Genomic DNA, 22,648 nt, shown 5'->3' with positions numbered 1-22,648 from the left:
TGTGCCCCCCACAGCCCGTCCCCTGGGACCCAGACAGCCGCTTCTGCCCCATAGCTCCCCATACCCCCCTCTGCCCCATACCCCCCTCCCCTGGGACCCACATCGCCCCTCCCCCGTGCCCCACAGAACCTCCCCCGTCCCCTGGGACCCACACAGCCGCCTCTGCCGCATAGCTCCCCATACCCCCCTCTGCCCCATACCCCCCCTCCCCTGGGACCCACATCGCCCCTCCCCCGTGCCCCACAGAACCTCCCCCGTCCCCTGTGCCCCTCACAGCCCCGTCCCCTGGGACCCACACAGCCGCCTCTGCCCCAAAGCCCCCTGCCCTGGGACCCACATCGCCCCTCCCCCGAGCCCCATAGCACCAGCGATCCCCATACCCCCCCTCTGCCTCATACCCCCCTCCCCTGGGACCCACATCGCCCCTCCCCCGAGCCCCATAGCACCAGCGATCCCCATACCCCCCTCTGCCCCACACACCCCCTGCCCTGGGACCCACATCGCCCCTCCCCCGAGCCCCATAGCACCAGCGATCCCCATACCCCCCTCTGCCCCACACACCCCCTGCCCTGGGACCCACATCGCCCCTCCCCCGAGCCCCATAGCACCAGCGATCCCCATACCCCCCTCTGCCCCACACCCCCCTGCCCTGGGACCCACATCGCCCCTCCCCCGAGCCCCATAGCACCAGCGATCCCCATACCCCCCTCTGCCCCACACCCCCCTGCCCTGGGACCCACATCGCCCCTCCCCCGAGCCCCACAGAACCTCCCCCGCCCCCTGGGACCCACTCAGCCGCCTCTGCCCCGTAGCTCCCCAGGCGCCCCCCGGGCCCCACGGCGCCCCCCCGGCGGGGCCCGGCCCGGCCCGGCGGGCGGGCGGCGGCCGGCAGGGGGCGCTGCGCGCGGCGGGAAGATGGCGGTGCGGAAGAAGGACGGCGGCCCCAACGTCAAGTACTACGAGGCCGCGGACACCGTGAGCCAGTTCGACAGCGCGCGGCTCTGGCTGGGCAAGAACTACAAGAAGGTACCGGCCCCCCCCGGGCCCCCCCGGCCCCGGCCGCCGCCCCTCCCCCGGCCCCCCGGCCCTTCGGCTCGGCCCCCCCCCTCCCCTCCCGCCGCCCGCCCGTGACCTCCGCCGCCGCCCCCCCCGTACCTCCCCCCCCATCCCCTGGGGCCCCGCCCATCGGCCCCCCCGGACAGCCCTTCCCCCCATAGCCCTCCCCCCCCACTGCCGGCCCCTGCACCCCCGCGGTGCCCCCCCATGCCCCACTGACCCCCTCCCAAATCCCAGGGGCAGCCCCCCCCATTGCGCCCCGCTCAGGGCCCACCGCTCGCTGGCCCCCCCCTCCCCCGGGCCCCACCGAGGCCTGTCCTCCCCACGGACCCCTGAGCCCCACTGGCCGCCGTCAGCCCCCCAGATCCCATTGAATCCCCCCCTGCGCCCCGTTAACCTCCAAGGGTCTAGTCGTCCCCCCCCCCGCCGTTCCCCCATTCGGTCCCTTCCCCCCCTCACCCATCGCAGCCCCCCCTCTCGCTGCTCGGGTCCCCCGTCCTGGCCCTACCTCCCCCTCGTCCACCCCCTTCAGCCCCACTGACCCCTCCCTCACCTCCTACCCCCATCCCAGCCCCTCCATTTAATCCCCCCCCCCCCCGGCCCCAGCTCCGCAGGGGCCTTGCAAGCGTTTGGGGGCTGCTCTGATTCGCACAGAGACCATCCTCTTCGTGAAGGGGGTTTGTTCCCCACCCAACCGCATCTGCCCTGGGAAGGGGCTCCGGGTCCCCCTTAACCTCCTGCCCTGTCCCCTGCTCTTAGGGGCACAACAGATGCTCTTTCATTCAACGCCCCCCTGGTCCCTCCCCCGTGTGCTGAGGTTCCCGCCAGGCTCCCACAATGAAATGCTCCGTTTCCCGTCCCTGCCGAGGGGGGACCCTGCCCAGCAGCTGACGACGTCCCGTCTCCCCTCGGATCCGTCCCCATCTTTCGCCCGAGTGCCTCTGCCCGGACAAAGGCCGGCTTGTCTCCCGAGAAGCTGAAAACGGAGCGAAAGTTACCGAGAGAACAGGCCCCCTATGGCTTGGGATCACTTCGTCCCTGGTGAAGCCCCCAGTAACTCTGCCTGGGAGCTGCAGCGGATCCAGGCTGCGAGGAGCCTTCTCCTTGTAGGGGCAGCTTTCATGTTATGATAAATCAGCCACCTGCTCTCCTGCTGCAGCATAGGGCCCGTGGGCTGGGTCCTGCTGGCCCCACCTGCCTCTTCCAGCCCCCTGTGTCCCACGCTGTCATGCAAACAGCATGGGGCTGCGGTTCCCAGGCTGTTACCTTTGACCTTCTGAGTGTAGCGAGTGGCTGAGTCACCAGACAGCTCCTGGGTCTGGAGTGACAGGCTGTGACCTGACCGCATCGCTCCCTGGGAATTTGCCTTCTCCCACCCCCACAGGGTTGAATTACTGCCAGAAGCTGGGACTGGCCGACAGGATCACGGGCTAATTGCCCTGTTCTGTTCACTCCCTCAAGCACCTGGCACCGGCCGCTGTCAAAGAGTGGATACTGGGCTGAATGGACCTTTCGTCTGCCCCAGTGTGGCCGTTCCTATGTCCTTCGCTCCCCTCCCTAGCTACCTTCAGCTAAAAGCTCCGTTCTCTGAGCTGCGATGAATGTGGCTGTATGCCGGGCCACCCCCTGAATAGCGTCTCTCCTCTCCTGGCTTGTGGAAGGTGCCAACTGGGTGAAATGCCCGTCTCCTCGGGCTTGTCTCACTAGCTGCCGCCCCCATGGGGCATTTTCTTTGGGTCACCCCAGAGTTTGAGACAAACGCAGTGTATTGGTATGGATTATTGTGGTAACCCAAATGACAGCAGGGCACTGTCGGGCTGGGTGCGGGACAGACACGTGGCGAGACAGTCGCTGTCCCGAGGAGCTTACAGTCGTCAGAGGCAGGACAAAGAGCGGGAGGAGAAAGAGGCCCAGAGAAAGGTGAAGTAAAGGCCATTCCGCAGGCCAGGGGCAGAAGCCAATTCCTGTCCACCGGAGCCACTCGTCCTCAGGGAACAAACCTTTGCAGAGTGCTTTGGAGATGGAGGGGCCGATATGATCAGCTTGTTTATTTCATGTGAGTCTGCGTTCCCGTACGGACACGGGGACCATGCACCCGCTGCTGCCTCTGTTAGAAACAGAAATGTGCACAGGCTAACAAAAGTCACCTCCGAGGAGAGGACAGATCACAGTGAGCGACCCCCTCAGGTTCTCCCCATCTGTTGGGGCTGTGCTGCCGGTCCCTGGGAGCAGCGTGGTTGAGGGTTTCATAGGACACCCCTCTTCTCTCTAGGGTTAAGGCCCCTTGCATTTGCCCCAACGTAGTCAAAGGAAGCTGCTGCTGGTCAGGGCTTGAGATGGGATACAGGTCTAGAAGGATGGTAGACCAGTCCAATATAGAGATTAGGGCCCAGGTCCTCAAGGGTATTTAGGTGCCGAACTGAGATGTTAGCAGCCCTGCAAAACCCAGCGCATCTGGTTCCTGTAAAACTAGGCAGAGCACAAGCCACCGAGAGAGCAGAAAGAACGGAGCGGTTCTTCCTCGTGCGGGGACGTGATAGACGAATGACGTGATGAATGGGCTAGACTAAGATCAAGTGGATGCCTCTCTCCTCCCTCTCGTGTTTGGACAAGAGGGGGAGGATGGGGGAGTCATCCAGTGAAACCAAAGCATCACATTGGAAAGTGGTGGACGGAAATATTTTTACTCACAAGGCATGATTAGCCTGGGGAACTCCATGCCACAAGGTCTCATGGAGGCCAAGAGCTTAGCAGGTTTTCTTTTCCTGTTCCTCTGGCTATTGAGCACATCCACAGCTCTATTAGTAGGACAAAAGGGGCCACAAACCTTCCTACTGCAAGGATAACCAGTCTTGGACTGGCAGGGGCTGGGAGAAAACACCCCCCACAGCCGTATTCCATGACTGGCCACAAAAAGTTTCTCTCATCTGTTTTCTGGAGCACTTTGTATTGCCGCAGCTGGAGAGGGGATACTGGAGGGACTGGCCTGCTCTGCCAGTGTTCCCAAGAGCTGCCCCTATTCGTTGCCAATCACGTTAATGGGCTGAGGGAGATCGGTTCTTATGTGCCCGGCAGACTGGTCCCCATTGCAGAAGGGTTGTGCCGGGTGGCCTGGTGGAAGGGGCACTGGACTGTGACTCGGGAGACCTGCACGCTGGCCCTAGCTCTTCCACTGCCTAGCTGTGGGACCTTGGGCAAGTCACTTTCCCTCTCAGGGCCTCGGTTTCCCTTCCTTGCCTTTGTCTATTTCGATTGGGCTTTCTTTGGAGTAGGGGGTGTTGGTTATGATATGTCTGTACAGCACCCAGCAGAACAGGGCCTGGTTGGGGTCTCTAGGCACTAGGGAATGGCAAATAAAATACAAATGCAGGCTGCCAGCTGCGAGAAAGGAGACAGACAACCTGAGCACCGGGCACAGCTTTGCCTGGCTCACTGTCACTGACCTGCCTCCTTCTTCTAAGGGAACAGCCTGTGTGTCCAGGCCAGCCAGGAGTCGGGGAGTCAGGACTCCTGGGGCCTGTTCTGCGTGTTACAGCCCCGCTCCGTCCTCTCTCGCTCTTCCCACAGTACATCCAGGCGGAGCCTCCTACCAACAAGTCCCTCTCCAGCCTGGTGGTGCAGCTGCTGCAGTTCCAGGAGGAGGTTTTCGGCAAACATGTCAGCAATGCGCCGCTCACCAAGCTGCCGGTGAGTGTCGTGACCCATACGGGACGGAGGGGGACGGCCCTTAACGGAGCAACCCGTCCGCTCGCACGCCCAGAGGGGAGCTGCCTGGGCAAGAGACAGCCTGGCATGTGGGTTGGTGATGGGGCATTTCTGCGGGTGAAATCCACGCCAGCCGAGACCGTGCTCCACCCGACGCAGGTCCCAGGGAGATGCTGCCTGTCCTGTTACCCAGTGGGAGGTGCTGGGATGGGGGCTGGATTGTCAGGGTGCCTTGGAAGTGCCACCCGTGGCTCCGAGACAGACAGCTTGTGCCCTTTAACCCCTTGCCGGCTGCCCGCCGGCCGTCGTCTTCCCCGTCAGCTCAGCCTCTCTCCCGTCCTCCCCCCCCGCCTTCTGTTGCAGATAAAATGCTTCTTGGATTTCAAAGCGGGAGGCTCCCTGTGCCACATCCTCGCCGCAGCCTATAAATTCAAGAGCGACCAAGGATGGTGAGATGCCCTCTTCCCCTCCCGATCGTCTCACGGCTCGCCCGGTGCAGGGGGCGGGCAGGTCCCCCCAGGCTCCCTGCGCGCAAGCAGATGCACCTTGCTGGGCCAGTGGTGCCCATGGCTCTCGAATCTGCATTACGGACCTTCAAGGACCGTAGAGGGGCCAGACTTTGTTCCTGTAAACCTGGGGGTCAAACCAGTCTGGGCGGTGTCTATGGGAGGGAGTGCAGCTCTTGGCTCCCAGCCCCGATCCTGGTGGGGGGGCATGGATTTGGGGAGGGGATTCAGTAACAAGCTGTGGTGCATGGTTCCCCCCCCCCCCGGGGCAGACTGAAGGAATGAGTCTCCACGGAGGGGGCGGTTTGGCTGGACGGTCCCTAGCAGTGGGGTGGGAACCCAACATGCTGCAGTGAGGTGGGCAAGTACCCAGTCCAGTGCCCACTTCCAAGCACCCGTCGCCACACTAAGCAGGTGCCAGGCCGTGCACGCAGGCAAGGGCTCCCACCTCAAGTCAGAGGAAGGATCCTGAGGATCCAGCGCCAGTGAGCAGTGCCCTGCCCCCTCCCAGGGAGCGAAGAGCCCTTTTATGGCACCGCCATGTGGCTTGGGCTCAGGTGTTGGATCCAGGCAGGGTGTCCTCTCCCCGCCCCGGGCCAAGGCAGGGTTGGAAGGGTGGCTGATCCAGGAGGCGTGAGCTGTGGCTTTCATGAGAGTCGCTCTTTTCTTCCAATAAGGCGGCGTTTCGATTTCCAGAATCCTTCGCGGATGGATCGCAACGTGGAGATGTTCATGACCATCGAGAAATCCTTGGTGCAGGTAACCGGCCTGGTCACCCCCTTCCCCTCCATTTGAGTCGCTCCTTGTCCCCCAGCCCCGCCTGGCACTCACTGCTCTTCTTCCCTCTTCCTCCTGCAGAACAACTGCCTGGCCCGGCCTAACATCTTCCTGCACCAGGAGATCGAACCCAAACTGCTGGGCAAGCTGAAGGACATTATCAAGCGGCACCAGGTAGGTGGGAGCCCACGGGGCTAGTTCCGTGCCAGGCGGAGGCTGGCACGTCGTGGGCGCTCCTGCGTCATCTGCCCAGGGATGGGCGTCTCCCATCGCCGGGGTGCTGGAAGCGCCAAGCCAGGCCCAGCTCCGTGCCTCTGACATGCTCCTTTGATCTTCTTGCAGGGGACGGTCACTGAGGATCGGAACAATGCCTCCCATGTCGTCTTCCCGGTCCCCGGCAACCTGGAGGAGGGTGAGGCGGCAGCTTGTGCGACCAGGCTGGGGGAGTCTGGGTCTAATTTAGCTCCCAAAGGCTCCCATTGGCTTCTTTGGGGCGTGGCTCGGGCCGTGTGGGTGTCAGAGGGGCTCCATCTGCAGAGGGGCAGCTGCCTGACTCTGGGGCACAAAGCAGGGTCAGACCCACTGCCAGGCTGCATGCAGGGAACGGGGCCCTACGGGGATTTGCTCTTGGGAGGGAAACGACCTAGAGACCTGGAGGAAGAGGGCTGGCGATGAAGCGCGAAGCCAGGAGCTTGCGCTAGCAAGGGGAGAGCAGCTGGGCTGATACGATGAGCGGGAGCAGATGGTTCTTTAATGGCAGCTCTCTCCCCTCAGTGTTGGCACTGAACTACGTGCCCTAGCGGGGTGCCAGGGGGTCTGTGCTGCTGGAGACGCCATCTCCCGGAGGAGACGACAGACGCGGGCTGACCTTGCCTGGTCACTGAGGAGCCGAGGTGTAGGGTCTGGCTGGGCAGTTCAGTTTTGCCTCCGTGAATTGCCCCGGCACTCTCCATTGGCTCCAGGACCCTGCTTTTCACTTCCTGTCCTAAAGAGTGCCCGGTGCTGCTGCCCGGAGCTGCTGGTGGTGGGGAAGGTGGTTGCCGCGTCTATAACCCTTGCCCCCGCGGGCTGGCGGACCGGCGTCTCTAGACGAAAGAGAGAAGGCCGAAGTCTTAGAATGATTATACAGGAGTTGGTAGCATGCAGGAGGCGTTGATTTGGTGCTGGAGCTGCGCCCCCGGGCTGCCTCTGGGACCCCAGAGGTCCCTCTGTCTCTCACCCCGCCACTCACTCCCCTCTGTGTCTCTCATAGAAGAGTGGGTTCGACCTGTCATGAAGAGAGACAAGCAGGTCCTTCTGCACTGGGGCTACTTCCCGGACAGGTGAGTGGGAGACGAAGGGGAGTGGGCCCCAGGCCTTGCAGTGCTGGGTGCACCTTCAAGAGACCCTGTCAGCCTGGCTGCAGCCCCGGGATGCAGAACTGGGTTCACACGTTCTCGTTCATTTCAAGTGCTTCAATCTTTGTGTGGCCCCCTTCCTCCCCTCTGCGGTTGGGCAGAGGAGCCCCCATAGGTGCGTCCTGCACCGCGTCTCCCACAGGGCAAAGGGCTGATCAGCTGCCCTGCGCCATAATGCCGGGGCCACCGTGGGGAGCTGCATGTGAACCCCTCCAGTGCTTGGGGCAGGCCTGCCAAGGGGATCTGCGTGGGATGGGGTGGGGAGACTCAGCCTCCTCCCCGCCCACTCTCTGTGTTCCTTCCCCCACAGCTACGACACCTGGATCCCTGCGAGTGAAATCGAAGCTTCTGTCGAGGACGCGCCAACCCCGGAGAAGCCCCGGAAGGTAATGGGGCTCCCTTTGCTGGGACTTGTGTAAACCAAACTGGGGCTGGCTCATGGCTGGGCTCGGGGGGCCAGTGGGCTCTGGGCCTTGACCCTGGCTTCTCACTGTGATGACATCAGCGGATCCCTGTATGCACCTGTGCTCTTAGCGTGTTCAAGCTGGGGATCTTAATCGCCCCCTCCCCCAAATGCATGGGATCTCCACCACGCTTTCGGGGGGTTCGTTCTGTTCCCCATGGCACCATTCGGTGCTGAAGGGAACGATCCTTCCCTTCTCCCTCCCCCATGTCCCTCACCCTCGGGAGCCGGGCCCTTCCCGCCCCTGCAGGTCCACGCCAAGTGGATCCTCGATACGGACACCTTCAACGAGTGGATGAACGAGGAAGACTACGAGGTGACCGACGAGAAGAGCCCCGTCTCCCGCAGGAAGAAAATCTCCGCCAAGACGCTCACTGATGAAGTAAGATCTTAGCTGGGTTCTGTTCCCAGCTCTGGGAGGGGAGAGAGGGCTAGTGCAGGGGCTCTCAACCTTTTTGGTGGACTCTCCCCCTTTCAGAGTCTGATTTGTCTTGCGGACCCCAAGTTTTGCCTTCCTTAAAGATGACTTGCTTACAAAATCAGGCAAAAAAACCTATGAAAGCGTCACAGCTGCACTGTTACTGAACAATGGCTGACTCAGTTTTGCCATTTAATTCTAAAATACATCGACTGGGATCTAAACACTGTATTGGCATTTCAGTGTACGGTACCCGGAGCAGTATCAACAGGTCATTGTATGAAATGGACTTCGCTGGGGCTTTTTATGTCACCTGTTGTAAAACTAGGCAAATATCTAGATGAGTTGACGTGCCCCCGGAAGACCTCTGTGTATCCCTGGGGGCACATGGACCCCGGGCTGAGAACCACTGCCCTAATGGCAAGAGTAGACAAGTGGATGTCAGGACTCCTGGGTTCTATTCCTGTCACTGAGCCAGTATGCGGACTAGGACATCTCCCCAATATACGTTCTAATAGGCCTGAATGTCAGTGTACATGTCTAGGAACAAAGAGTGCCGGGTAATGCGATCCCGGGATGCGTGAATGGGATCTCGAGTAGGAACAGAGAGGTTATTTTCCCTCTGTATCTGGCAGTGGTGCGGCCGCTGCTGGAATCCCATGTCCAGTTCTGGGGTCCACCATTCAAGAAGGGGCCCTATGGGGATTTGCTCTTGGGAGGGAAACGACCTAGAGACCTGGAGGAAAAGGGCTGGCGATGAACCGATGAACCAAAATTGCGGAGGGTTCCGAGAAAAGCCACCGGAATGGTTTAAAGGGTTAGAAAACCTGCCTTTTAGTGAGGGACCCAAGGAGCTCGATCTATTTAGCTGAACAAAGAGATGGTTAAGAGATGACTTGATCCCGGTCTGTACGTACCTGCATGGGGAAGAACTGTCGGATAACGGGCTTGTCGGTCGAGCCGAGAGAGGTCTCACGCGATCCGATGACTGGAAGGTGGAGCTAGCCAGTTCTGCCTGGAAATAAGGCACTAGGTGATCACAGTGATCCCTTCTGGCCTTGGAATCTATGAATTGCTCCAGTCTGTGCCTCAGTTTCTCCCCCTGTGGGAGAGAGGCAGCCGCTGCCTGTATCCCGGGGCACGTGCTAGGCTTTGCAAGCCATTGGGGACCCTAGGGTGTGGTACCCCTTTGCAAAGCCAAGCGAGGGGAAATACATGGGCGGGGAAAGGGTAGATGGAACCAGGCCGTTCTCTGGCCTGAGCGGCGTGCGGATGAGCTTGTCTGTCTCCCGCCAGGTGAACAGCCCCGACTCGGACCGGCGCGACAAGAAGGGCGGGAACTACAAAAAGAGAAAGCGCTCGCCCTCACCATCCCCGACCCCAGAGGCCAAGAAGAAGAACGCCAAGAAAGGGTGAGAATCCTCGGGGATTCTGCTGGGGAAGGGGCGGAGGGGGGCAGAGCCTCTCCCCATGGTGGTTGGTTCGGCAGGCAGCGCCCACCCCAGAGCTGGTGAGCGTGGGGCGGCCTGCACCGCAGCACGCTGTCCGGTGCCCGCTGCAGCTGTCGGCAACGGGGCGTGTTGGGTTTCTCCTCCCCTGCAGCCCGTCGACCCCGTACACCAAGGCCAAGCGCGGGCACCGCGAGGAAGAGCAGGAGGACCTGACGAAGGACATGGACGAGCCCTCCCCTGTCCCCAACGTGGAGGAGGTCACGCTGCCCAAAACAGGTCTGGGCAGCGGCCCCGCACGGAGCCCGAGAGCGCCCCCGGGGGGAGAGGCTGGGAGCTTCCCCATAAGGCTCGTGCTCCTGCCTCGCCCCTTACAGTGCCCCCTCTGGGTGGAGGATGGGACTGGGGTAAATGAGAGCACCCCGCAGAGCCCCCATTCCCACCCTGCACCCCACAGCGCCCCCTGCTGGCATAAGCTGAGGCTGGAATAGCCAGGACCCACAGCCAGGGCTCCTGTGTCATGATGTGTAGCGCCCCCTGCTGGGAGAGGCTGGGACTGGAATAGCCAGGAGCATTTTCTGGCTGGGCCCAGGGCAAGGTGCTGTGCTGGGGAGGGTGGGCAGAGTCTCCTCGAGATCGGGGGGCTCCCAGTAAAGCCTTTCCCCTTCTCCCTGGTACAGTGAACACCAAGAAGGACTCGGAGTCTGCGCCCGTGAAGGGGGGCACCATGACTGACCTGGGTAAGGACCTCCTGAGCATCCTCACCTCTATTAGCAAGGAGACATGGCCCCGGCCACTTCCGTCTGAAGCCCCTGGCGGATGCCCTGCAGTGAGCACAGAGGGACGCTGCCAGGCACTGGCGGTCTTGCTCCTGCCAATCCGGGGCAAAGTCTCGTTCCCTGCCCCGAGGGGTTACGGTGGCAGGCAGAATGAGCTCCATGCTGCAGCCTGGCTGTCTCTGTCCCCGGCTGGGCGCCGTAGAAGGGAGGCCAGTGGTCCAGGGTGGGTGCGTTTCTTTCCTCCGCTTGGCCCGGGCTCCTCAGATTGCTGTTTTGTCTCCCTTCCCTTCCAGATGAGCAGGAGGATGAGAGCATGGAGACCGCCGGAAAGGTGAGACTGACTGGCAGGGGCAGCAGCTTCTCCCTCTCCGCTGCCCTGTTCTCACCACAGCTTCTGCCCTCCTCCATCCCGGCCAAGGTTGGCCCTGGCATACGCCGCAGCACCTGTCCCCTCCTCCACTTTCAAACACCCCTGCTTCCCCTTCGAAACACTCCTCACCCCCAGCCACCTCCCAGGGGACGTTGCTGGACTTGCCTGCGCCCCAGCGGTGGCACCTGGAGCTCTCCAGGTCCCTGCTGGGGCACCTGGGTTGCAAGGCACCCCGCAGGGCTCTGGGGCTCTCCAAGCGAGAGCCCCGGTTTGGCTGAGTCTCCGAAGTCCCTTTGCCGGTGCCCTGCTGGGTGAGAGCTCCGCTCCCGAAGCCCGAGGACCGCGCTGGGCTAGCCCTGGTGGAGTTGCTGCGGGGGCGGCCGGGCAGGGGTGAGCGTGTGGGGCGCCCCTCCCGCCCACCTGCAGCTGTCTGGTTCCAGGATGAGGAGGAAAACAGTGCAGGGAACAAAGCGGAGCAGGCCAAGAACCCCGACCTGCACGAGGACAATGTGACAGAGCAGACGCACCACATTATCATCCCCAGCTACGCCGCCTGGTTCGACTACAACAGGTACCGGGGGGGGGCCTCTCCCCGCCACCCCCTGTTCTGAGAGCTGTGGCTCTAACTCCCCTGCCCTGTGCTTCTCCCGCAGCGTCCACGCCATCGAGCGCAGAGCCCTGCCCGAGTTCTTCAACGGCAAGAACAAATCCAAGACCCCCGAAATGTAAGGCTGCTCCCCCCGCCCCATCCGTTAGCCCCCCTGCGTCGGTGCTTGGTGCGTGGCACAATGCCGAGGGGTGGTCTGTTGCAGGGAGAGGGGAGTAGCTCGAGGCCAGGGGTGGGTTTGATTTCTGGGGCTGTGGAAGCGAGGGGCTGAGCGTGCTGGGCGAGCCGGCACCGGATGGAGCATTGCATGCTGGGATCTGCAATCCCCATAGGCCCCCGAGCCCTGTGAAAGCTGCAGGCATTGGTGCTTTCCAGGCAGCTGGCGTGAAACTTACGAGCCTGCTGTAGAAACTGGTGGGTGGGGAGAGAACTGGGAGTCAGGACTTGCTTCTGTTCCTGGCTCTCGGAGCAGAGCATGGCCGAGTGGTTAGAGCTGCGGGGGCGGGGCTAAGGACCCAGGACTCCTGGGTTCTATTCTGTGTCACTAACTCGCTGTGTGACCTTGGTTGAATCACGTTGCCTTTGTGCCTCAGTTTCCCCCTCTGTTGAGTGTGGGGGGGAATAGTGCTACTGACCAATCGCGTGAGTTTGAGACGAGGTACCCCCCCGCCAGCGTGAAATCTGTTACTGAGCCCTATGGGTTCTGAATGAAGAATAATGCTGGGGCTCCAACCTGCCCCGGCTTGTGCTAACCCTCCCCTCTCCCTAGATACCTGGCTTATCGCAACTTCATGATCGACACCTACCGGCTGAACCCCCAGGAGTACCTGACCTCGACTGCCTGCCGCCGGAACCTGGCTGGGGACGTCTGCGCCATCATGCGGTGGGTTGGGCAGCAGAGTGACCCCCCAGGCCAGGGTGGGGACTAGCACACACCAGGGCTGAGGCATGTTGGTGGGGGGAGCGAGCTGGCCCCGGATTGAGCTCTGGTCTCCGGGCCTGTCCGCCCGGCCCAGCCCCCTTCACACAGAGGAGAGAGGCCTAGACAAAGTTGTGCTTGCAAGACATCCATCTCTCCCACCAGGGCCATGCAGCCGGGGGCTGATCCATGGTGCTGGGGCCGGGTCTAACCTGCTGCTCTCTGCAGGGTCCACGCCTTCCTGGAGCAGTGGGGGCTGATCAACTACCAGGTGGATGCGGAGAGCCGGCCAACCCCTATGGGACCCCCCCCTACATCGCACTTCCACGTCCTGGCCGACACCCCCTCGGGGCTGGTGCCGCTGCAGCCCAAGACACCGCAGGTAGGGCAAGAGAGCGAACGGGGTGAAATCAGCCTGGCTGGGGGTCTGGGCACCCTGCCCCTGGAATCTCTCCCCCTGTTGGAGGGGGTGGCTTATCCCTTCCTGCCTTTCCCCCCACTTCGGTGTCAGGGAGCCCCGTGTGCTGACCCCGTCAGGTCTGGTTCTGCGGCTTTGCTGTGCTCTGCTAAGGGCCTGCAGCCGGCTGGCCCCTCTGTGCATGGGTGGGAGCGCCTCCCACTGGGGCAGGAGAGCACTGATCTGTGGGATATGCTTCGCCCCTCCGTCCCTGTCTGAGCTGGGGAGCGGGCACGCGCGCTGCAATCTTGTCTGTTCCCCCAGGGTCGCCAGAGTGACAGTGACACAAAGGCTGGGCGCAAGAGCAAGGAAATCGAGGACCTGGTCCCGGAGGCGGTGAAAGCGAAGCCCGAGCTGGTAGGTGGGCTCCTGGGAAACGTCCCCGCAGCCAGTTCTGGGGGGAGATGGCGAGTGGCCCCGTGTGGGTGCTGGCAGGAGCACAGCAGCAGGGGGCACGTGGATTCCTCACCATGTCCTGGAGAGCTGCGGAACTCACCACCGCAGGAGGCTGCGGAGTTCGACTGCGGCTGAATTTGGCGGGGGGTTGACAATGGTGGTGGGGAGGATGGGAATCATCAGGCTTCAGGGGCTGAGCTGAATTTCTGCCCCTGGACAGCCCAGCAGGGGAAAGTGGAGAGGGATATTAGCCTCTTTCTCCAAAGCATTGGGCTGCTGCTGGGGCAGGATTGTAAACTGGAGTGGGTGAGGCTTGGGTGACGGGACCTTCCAATGCCTGGAGCTGGAACCCCGATCAGGGCCCACAGCGCCCGGCTTAGAGCAAACCCTAAGCCACTGCCCCTGACCCTGGGAACGGCAGCAGTACGGGGCAGAGTCAGGGAGCCTTGGCCCATGGGCTGAGCCTCGGGAGTCAGCTGCCAGGCGAGAGTGGGGCCAAGAGGCCGGCATAGGAGGGCTAGCAGTGGCTCACCGCCCCCTCTCCTCCCCGCAGCAGACCTCGGCCTCCCAGCAGATGCTCAGCTTCCCCGACAAGGGCAAGGAGAAGCCGACAGACCTGCAGAACTTCGGCCTGCGCACGGACATGTACACCAAAAAGAACATCCCGTCCAAGGTAGGCGCGGGCAGCTCCCGGCCCCCCCACGCCCCCCGGGGCCTGGCGTCGCCCGCTCTGACCCCGCCGTCTCCTCTCCCCGCAGAGCAAAGCTGCCGCCAGCGCCACCCGGGAGTGGACGGAGCAGGAGACGCTGCTGCTGCTGGAGGTGAGAGGGGAGGGCGCTTGGCGGGTCCCCCTGGTGCTGGGCTGGCGTCGGCCAAGCCACCCCTCTGGCTGCCTGTCTCCCCCTGCAGGCCCTGGAGATGTACAAGGACGACTGGAACAAGGTGTCGGAGCACGTGGGCAGCCGCACCCAGGACGAGTGTATCCTCCACTTCCTGCGCCTGCCCATCGAGGACCCCTACCTGGAGGACTCGGAGGCATCGCTCGGGCCCCTGGCCTACCAGCCCATCCCCTTCAGCCAGTCGGGCAACCCCGTCATGAGCACTGTGGCCTTCCTGGCTTCCGTTGTGGACCCCCGCGTGGCCTCCGCGGCAGCCAAGTCAGCTCTCGGTAACGTCCCGTCCCCGCTCTGCGGGTAAAGCAACTGGCCCGGCCTGCGGGTCAGTCCCAACCACGCTGGCTTAGCCAGGCGACGTGACCGAGTCCTGGGCAGTCTGATCACACGGGAGCCTTGGAGCCACCCTCTCGGACCCATGCCCGGCGGGTTCACCAGCTTGCGCCCAGCAGAGCTGTCCTCTGCCCCCGAGGGCCCAGTCTCTTGCTCCTGGGGGTGCTGCAGCAGCTGCCCCAGTCCCAAGGAGACACTGGTGGGGCAAGGGGAACATCCACGGGCTTAGAATAGCGTCCAGTCCATTATCCTAGCACCCAACCCACCAGGCAGGACACGTCTCCCTTACCTGGCCCATACCCTCCTAGCCTTTCCAGATGCTCCCGTCCCTGGAGTCCCCAGGGCACAGGGGGAATGGAAGGAGGGCAGTGCCCATCCAGTGGGGCAATGGCAGGGGTGCACTCCAGTGAGCTGACCTGGGGCTGTGCTCGGCAGAGGAGTTCTCCAAGATGAAGGAAGAGGTGCCCACGGCGCTGGTGGAAGCTCACGTCCGCAAGGTGGAGGAGGCGGCCAAGGTTACGGGCAAGGCCGACCCGGCCTTCGGGCTGGAGAGCAGCGGGATCGCGGGGACCACGTCTGATGAGCCGGAGAGAATAGGTGAGGGGGGCGAGCGAGGCTCCTTCCGCGCCTTGGCCCGTGAGGCGCCCGCCATCTCGCCCCCATCGGACGCTGCTCCGGGCGCGGCGAGTAGGAAGGGTAGTGAGCGAAGAGGGGAGGAGCCACAGGAGACCAGAGCTGGCCTGGCCTCCGGTCTGGAGCTCACCCTCAATCGGCTGGCTCAGGGTAAGGGACCCCGTCGTCACCACCCCTCCCCCCCCATGTGCACGCGAGAACCCCAGCGGGACCCAATGGCGGGGTCAGGATCCGGCCATGGGGCCTTTCCCCTCTAGGGGGGCGCCAGCTCCAATCTGCCCCCGGGATGAGGGACTGGCTGGCACAGGGGATGGGGACATGGGGCCTTTCCCTTCTAGGGGGTGCCGGCTCCGATCTGGCTACCGGGCATGGGGACAAGCTGGCTCCAGGCAGTCAGGGAGTGGGCTACGGGGCCTTTTCCCTCTTGGCAAACCTGGCCCAGGATGGGGAGTGGCTGGAAGCATCTCCGTCTGTGCACCGTTCTGGGTACGTCTCCACTGCAAGGAAGGCCTGTGTCAGCAAGTCGACTGACTCCGGCTTGCGTGCTGGGGCTCCAAGCAGCCATGGAGACTTTCCCCCGCGGGCCGGAGCTTGGTCTGTGAGCCCCATCCCCTTGCTGGGTTTGGGAGCCCGAGACGAGCCCGCGCTGCTGGTTTTAGCCCCGGCGTGAGCCCAGCTGAGACTTGCTGCCGTGTAGTGCGGGTCTCAGTCCAACAGCACCACCAAATCCGCCCCGGCCTGAAGGCACGCCGGAGCTGTGCGCCATCACCCCAGGCGGCCCCATGCCCTTCAGCGCATCCCCTCCCCCTCCGTTGTTGTGCCTGTCATTGCTGGGGGGCGGGGGGAGCCCTGCGTTCACGCTCTGACCTGGCCATCTCTGTCTGCCCCCCACACCCTAGAGGAGAGCGGCGCTGACGAGACGCGGGCCGAAACTCAGCCGGCGGAAGAGAAGAAGGAGCTGAAGGTACAGAGGGAGGGGAGGAGAAGTGTGACCCCACCCTGCACCTTTGCGGGGGAGCGGAGCTGCGGGGGGAGAGTGGATGGGGCAGAGTGAATCACTGGGGTCACAGATTTTCCCCCCCACACACACACCCCTTCATGCCCAGCGGCCTCTCCATACAGGGCTGGTCCTGTCTGGCCTTGGGGGGGTTCTGCCTGCAGCGGGGTGGCTGTGCCCAGGAGGGCTGGGGCAGGGGGGAGCTCTTGTTCCGTCAGGGCAGATCGGAGGGCGCTTTTTGCATCAGTCCCGTCCCTCCCCTTGTCTGTCCAGGAGCCCCGGGAAGGAGCCGCGGAGGAGGAAGTGAAGGAGAAACTGGGCGAAGCACCCAAGAAAGAGGAGGAGAAAGGCAAAGAGGGTGACAGTGAGAAGGAGGCGGAGAAGGGTGACGGGGACAGCACGGGTGAGCGCCGCACGGCCGGGAAGAGCAGGAGGCGAAGGCGCCAGCTGGGGGCCGAGTTCCAGTCTCGCGGGGGGATGGGTCCTGCCCAGGTAGCAGGAGTACCAGCGGGGCAGGGGGCTGCGAGTTGGGATGGAGGGGCACCGGCAGAGCTGTGGGGTGGGGGGAGCCCAGGACTGGGGTAGCAGGGGCTGCGAGTCGGGGTGGAGGAGAGCCGGGGGAGCGGAGTTTGCATGTGGCCGCTGTGGCAGTGAGGCGGGTTTTCCCCCTTTCCTCCCCCCATCTCAGTGGTGCCAGCCCCTTCCCCCATTTTCCCCAGGGCCAAACCTACATTTCCCTTCCCCTCCCCCAAGCGGGCCTATCCCCACTTGCTGGCCCTCGTTCCCCAGCCATCTCTCTCCCCTTGTCCCCAGCCGAGAAGGAGAAGGAGCCCAAGGAGGGCCAGGAGGAGGGATCCAAGGACCTGGCAGAGGCAGAGAGTGAGAGGAAGACCAAGGTGGAGCGAGACATCGGCGAAGGGAACCTGTCCACTGCGGCTGCTGCCGCCCTGGCTGCTGCTGCTGTGAAGGCCAAGGTGAGGGGCCAGGACCAGCCACGCCCCTGCTCTGATCTCAGCACCCCCTGGACAGGGCTGAGCTGGAGGGTTTGTTGTGGCTGAGCTGGACCCCATTTCTATAACCACTAGACCCCACTCCCCTTCCAGAGCCAGGCGAGAACCCAGGAGTCTTGGTTCCTAGCCCCCACTGCTCTAACCCACAAGACCCCTTCCCTTCCCCTCCCCTCGGCGGGATAGAACCCAGGAGTCTTGGCTCCCAGCCCCTGCTGCTCTAACCAGTAGCTCCCCCTCTGAATCCCGGGGGGGTGGATGAGCACCAGGAAAGCACCCAGGCTCCCCCCGGTCCATGGCTCGGAAATGCCCCATAGTCGTTCCTCTGCTGCCCTAGTGGAGGTTCTGAGCTGTGTCGTACCACAACCCTAACCCGCCCCGTCCGTCCCCTCCTCTGCCCTGCGCAGCACCTGGCCGCAGTGGAGGAGCGTAAGATCAAGTCCCTGGTGGCCCTGCTGGTGGAGACCCAGATGAAGAAGCTGGAGATCAAGCTGCGACACTTCGAGGAGCTGGAGACCATCATGGACCGGGAGCGCGAGGCAGTGAGTGCGGCCCTGGAGTGCACGGATCGCTCTAGCTCCCTCCACCCCACACAGAACGAGCTTCACCTAGCGCTAAGATGTAGCCACCTCTGGGGTGGGGCATCACAGCTGTTTATACAGGATCACTCACCCACCGCTGAAATGCAGCCGCATCTGGGGTGGGATGTGGCAGCTCTTTAACCAGTCACACATCTGCGTGGCATGACACGTTAGGTTAGGAAGTGAAGAAAGAATCCGTGTCGAAGGGACTTTTAGTGGAGGTCCTAGCAGATGGGGCTTGAGGGAGGGATCTGACTCTGTCAACTGCAGTACAAGCCTCTGCCTATGCCCTGGTGGTGGCCAAAGTGACTCCAGAGCCTGGGGTGGAGCCCCCGGCCAGCCTGATCCAACCTGGGGCCTGGTGATCATGGAAGTGGGGGGGCAAGAGAGTGGGGCTGGGGTGGGGGGGAGAGCCTGGATTGGGCAGAGTCAAGGGGGAGATCCAGATGACAGAAGGATCCATGCAGGGCATGCAGCCAAGGGGGGTGGCCAGGGCGGCTGCCCAGGGCAGTGCCACGCTCAGTGACCGGCTGGTGCCCTCTCTGCAGCTGGAGTACCAGAGGCAGCAGCTCCTGGCGGACCGACAGGCCTTCCACATGGAGCAGCTGAAGTACGCCGAGATGCGCGCCCGGCAGCAGCATTTCCAGCAGATGCAGCAGCAGCAGCAGCAGCCGCCGGCGCCGCCCCTCCCGCCCGGCTCCCAGCCCATCCCGTCCTCCGGGGCTCCCTTAGCACCAGCCGCCCACTCCATGCCCGTGGCCCAGGCCCCGGGGGCGCCGACCGCGGCCAGCCTGGTGGCCCAGCCCAGCCTGGCTCAAACGGAACAGATCGGCCAGGCGGTGCCGGCCGTGCCGGGGGCTCAGCACACCGGACCGGCTCAGCAGGGACAGACCCCTGCCGGCTCTCACGGTAAGTGGCCTCCCAGGCTGGCAGCCAGGCAGAAACCGGGGCCTGTGGGACCACCGGGTCCCCTTTGACCATCTGACTCAGGGTCCTTCTCACCCTGCTCTGCTAGTGCCAAGCAGCCCCTTCAGACTTCGCACTCACCCAGCCAGTAGCTTGTGAAGGCACACGCGGCGTTACAGCTCTCACAGCAAATCCCCCCAGCCCAGAAATGTACCGTCCACCGGGTCAGTATCCACTCACTGCTTAGTCAAAGGACAGCGGCCACGCGCCCGCCTTGTAACCTTAGCAGATTCCCCAAGCGCTTTAGACGAAGACAAAACGTTACAATAAGTCGATTAACTACAGAAAGGTCGACTTGAAGTGATTTGTCAGCGCTAGGCCCGGAGGTGGGAGTTGGTTACATAAGAAATAATGGGTAAAATCGCAATCTAAATCCTGAACTTTATCCGACCAGGCAAGATCTGAATCAAGCTGCTTTTCTCGCCCCACTGGGTGCTGGGAGCAGGTCACAGTTCTTAACACACAGGCTGAATTCCCGGCTCTGCCTGGGACCAGCCCCCCCAGTTCGAAACCTCTTCTTCCAAACATTCTCGCCTTCAGCGCAGGGAGGGAGGAGAGAGGTGGACTCACGATGCCACGGTCCCTTATTTTATGCACTCAGTTCACATGCTGGGAAGATGCTGGCTCAGAGATGGCCTCAAGCATCCCTGTTTCATCACTTCCTCCTCCGTGGTCCCTGGGGTGTGGCATCTGAGCAGTTGTCTCTTGTTAAATTGTAAATCTCTTGTTTCCAATCCCTTGCTCGTCAGTGGCTGCTGATGGTCACTTAACACCCGACTGGGTGTGGGTCACCTGCCTTGTTGCCACTGGGGAACCAGCTGTGGGCATCTCCCAGACCCACAGCGTATTTCAGTAACAACTAGGGAGCGAAATCTCGTAACTCCCTGTACAATGGGGATGTACCTACCGTGAGAACAAGGAGATTCAGCAAGCCCTGACTTTTCAAGGGATACCTTACAAGGCATCCTGTGTATGAAATATCACAGTGGTTCTCAAACTGTGGATCGGGACCCTGTTGTAATGGGGGCACCAGGGCTGATTTAGACTTGGTGGGGCCCAGGGCTGAAGCCCTGGTATCGGGACTCAGGTTACAGGCCTCCTGCCTGGGGCTGAAGCTCAGGGGGTGAGGCTTGGGCTTTCCACACCCACACATGGACGCGTGCCAGAACTCGGGCAGGCTCAGGCGTCGGTCCCCCTCCTGGGGTCATGCAGTAATGTTTGTTGTCAGAAGGGGGTTGCAGTGAAGTATGAGAACCCCTATACCACAACCATAGAGCAGTGGTGAATACGGGGGTACAGGTGCTATTTTGAGGTACAGGGTGTTACCCCTGAGGCTTGGGGGTGCCAGCCCCAAAGGGTCGGTGCTAGGAGACGGCGGGCACTTCCTACTGACCCTAAGCCTCCCGCCCAGCCCACCTTCCAGCAAGAGAGCCAGGAGTGATCCCTGACTTATGCCCAGCCCCGTGAGGGATCGGACGATGAATCTGCCTTGGGGGGGCGGTGCCAGCCATGGAAGAGGATTGTAAAGGGCCAGGACTGCACTAGGCCCCCCCATAACCCTTTGCCATGTGTAACACGGTGTTGCTGGTTTCTGTCGCTTTCTCCAGCCCAGCCTCCGTTCCCCGGCCAGCAGCCCTCCTCTCAGATGCTCCCCGGGACGGTTGGAGTGAGCACTCATCCTGGCGTGCCCGGTAATCTCCCGGCAGCTCTGCCTTTCGGAATGCCTCCATCCATCCCATTTAGCATGGCTAGTAACGTAGCAGACTCCATCAGTATTAACCTCCCCGCTAACACGCCCGCTCATCCACTGCATGGCAACCTCCCGTGCGGCATGCTGGCCGGGGGCGCCCTGGCCCCGCCTAACCTGCCCGTCACCGTGTCTAGCGCGATCCACCCTAGCATGCTGACGACCAACGGACCGCCGCTCACCGTGCCCACCTTGCCTCATGTCTCGGGACTGGCCTCGGCAGCTGCCCAAAGCCCAGCCATTGTGGCAGCCATGCAGGGCAGTCTCCTTCCAAACGCCGCCCTGGCACCAGGTGAGACTCCGCCGCAGGGCAGGGGGGGGGCTAAGGCGCCGAGCGATGCCACTGTCTGCCCCCGCCTGGGCTCAGGCCTTGGCTGTTCGGTGGCTCCCTCCGCAGGGCAGGGTCGGGGGGCGCTGTGGGCGGGGAAGCCTGCCTGGCCTCTTCCCAGCTCTGTGCCCGTGAATACCTGCAGCACCCGTTGGAATTGAGGGGGAGCTGCAGGCGCTGCTGCCCGCCGAGGGAGATGAGGACCCCTGGCTATTCACCTCCATCCCCTCCTTGTGATGTGGGCCAGGTGCAGGCTGGAGGGCTGTGGTGCCCCCCTCCCCGCTATCCAAAGTTGGGGCACTGCAACCTGTCAATTCTCTCCTGCAGACCAGGGCCCCCCTCTGCAGACGGATCCCATCGCACCCAGCACGGCCACCCCGGTCCCGCCCATGCAGTGAGGCTGCTCCGCCCACCGCCTGGAGGTGCCACCCGACAGGACAGAACCCTTCGCAACCTGTAAAACCTGCCTGGGATTGTTGGGGAGGGGGGAGGAGGGTGGGGATTTCGTTGGTTTAAAAAAACACATTGATCACGGGGTTAAAAAGGAATCGCCCATGTTCAGCCCCCAGTCCTGCTGTGTCTGTCTGTCCTGCCCCTCGCCACCACCCCTGGGCTTTTTTGTATCTGATCGTCCCAAGACTTTTATTTAAAGGCGCTGAGAACCACCTCTGAAAGTGCCGAGGGGCCTGCTGGGGCGGAGGTGATGGCTATTTATGGAAGGCTCTGAATTTACCCGGTTCCTGGGCATTGAACGCTCTCCTGTCTCCTCTCTCTCTCTCTCCTTTTTTTTTTTAATAATAAAAATAAAATAAAAATTTCAAGTTTCCCGGGGTGGGAAGAAGCAGCATCGTGTGGGGGATCTGTCTGCCCAGAACAGGGAGGGATGGATGGAGTTCCCTGTCCCATCCGTGCAATGTCCCTTTGGGGCATGTGGCTCATGGTGTCCCTGTTTGCTGGGTGTGCGGAAAGCAGGATTCACCCTCCAGGCTCCTACCCCCCTTTCCCAAAGCAAACGTGACTGCAGGGGACGATTCCCCTGGAGTTGGAGGTCATGGGAGGGACCCACTTGTGCGCAGTGACCTTTCTACTGTGGTGACTTCTTGGTTGTTAATTCTTCCTGAGCCTTTTATCCCATTGGATCCTAGTTCTTTGGACTTGGGGTGTCTTGGTGAGCCTAAAACAGTGTAACCATCGGGAGGGCTGGGAGAGAACCTAAATATCCCCTGTACTGCCCTCTACCACTGAGCTGACAGAAACAACGAGGAGTCTGGTGGCATCTTAAAGACTAACAGATTTATTTGGGCGTAAGCTTTTGTGGATAAAAAAAACCCCTTCTTCGGATGCATGGAGTGAAAATTAGAGATACAGGCGTAAAAATACTGACACATGAAGCGAAGGGAGTGACCTTACAAATGGAGAACGAGTGTTGACAAGGCCAATTCGTTCAGGGTGGATGTGGTCCACTCCCAATAATTGACGGGATGTCAATACCATGAGAGGGAAAGTTGCTTTTGTAGTGAGCTGGCCACTCCCAGTCCCTATTCAAGCCCAAATTAATGGTGTTAAGTTTACAAATGAATTGTAGGTCTGCAGTTTCTCTTTGAAGTCTGTTTTTGAGGTTTTTTTTGTTGAAGGATGGTTACTTTTAAATCTGTTACTGAGTGTCCAGGGAGATTGAAGTGTCCTACTGGCTTTTGTATGTTACCGTTCCTGATGTCTGGTTTGTTCTTGTACATAGAGACGGTCTGGTTTGGCCGTTGTACATGGCAGAGGGGCATTGCTGGCACCTGCAGGTGAATGAGCCCCTGAGGGTGTGGCTGATGTGGTTGGGTCCTGTGTTGGTGTCACTAGAGTAGATAGGGGGA

At 62.0% G+C, this 22,648-nt stretch overlaps 1 protein-coding gene across 5 annotated transcripts; it reads left to right on the top strand.

The window, feature by feature from the left end:
• The first annotated feature begins 885 nt into the window (after positions 1-885).
• Positions 886-21,608, top strand: SMARCC2 (SWI/SNF related BAF chromatin remodeling complex subunit C2). 5 transcript variants are annotated; one of them, XM_073319130.1, is made up of 29 exons: positions 886-1,026; positions 4,624-4,743; positions 5,125-5,210; positions 5,945-6,026; positions 6,126-6,218; positions 6,387-6,456; positions 7,297-7,366; positions 7,752-7,827; positions 8,155-8,286; positions 9,619-9,734; positions 9,925-10,049; positions 10,451-10,510; positions 10,843-10,880; positions 11,360-11,490; positions 11,573-11,644; positions 12,296-12,409; positions 12,674-12,827; positions 13,167-13,259; positions 13,855-13,971; positions 14,057-14,119; positions 14,208-14,466; positions 14,960-15,121; positions 16,057-16,121; positions 16,428-16,557; positions 16,968-17,128; positions 17,569-17,703; positions 18,291-18,651; positions 20,316-20,747; positions 21,111-21,608. In XM_073319130.1, the coding sequence occupies exons 1-29, from the start codon at positions 916-918 to the stop codon at positions 21,179-21,181; spliced, it is 3,699 nt and encodes a 1,232-aa protein (XP_073175231.1). In that variant the 5' UTR covers positions 886-915; the 3' UTR covers positions 21,182-21,608. The 5 variants fall into 5 exon arrangements, with proteins under 5 accessions (XP_073175231.1, XP_073175229.1, XP_073175230.1 ...); XM_073319128.1 differs by having other exon boundaries at positions 14,960-15,307; XM_073319129.1 differs by having other exon boundaries at positions 13,852-13,971.
• Positions 21,609-22,648: the final 1,040 nt, after the last annotated feature.

Source organism: Lepidochelys kempii, chromosome 20 (assembly GCF_965140285.1).
Source record: "Lepidochelys kempii isolate rLepKem1 chromosome 20, rLepKem1.hap1, whole genome shotgun sequence".
NCBI classification, from domain to species: Eukaryota; Metazoa; Chordata; order Testudines; family Cheloniidae; genus Lepidochelys; species Lepidochelys kempii.
The sequence above is the reverse complement of the archived record's forward strand: the minus strand, read 5'-3'. Positions and strand labels throughout refer to the sequence as shown.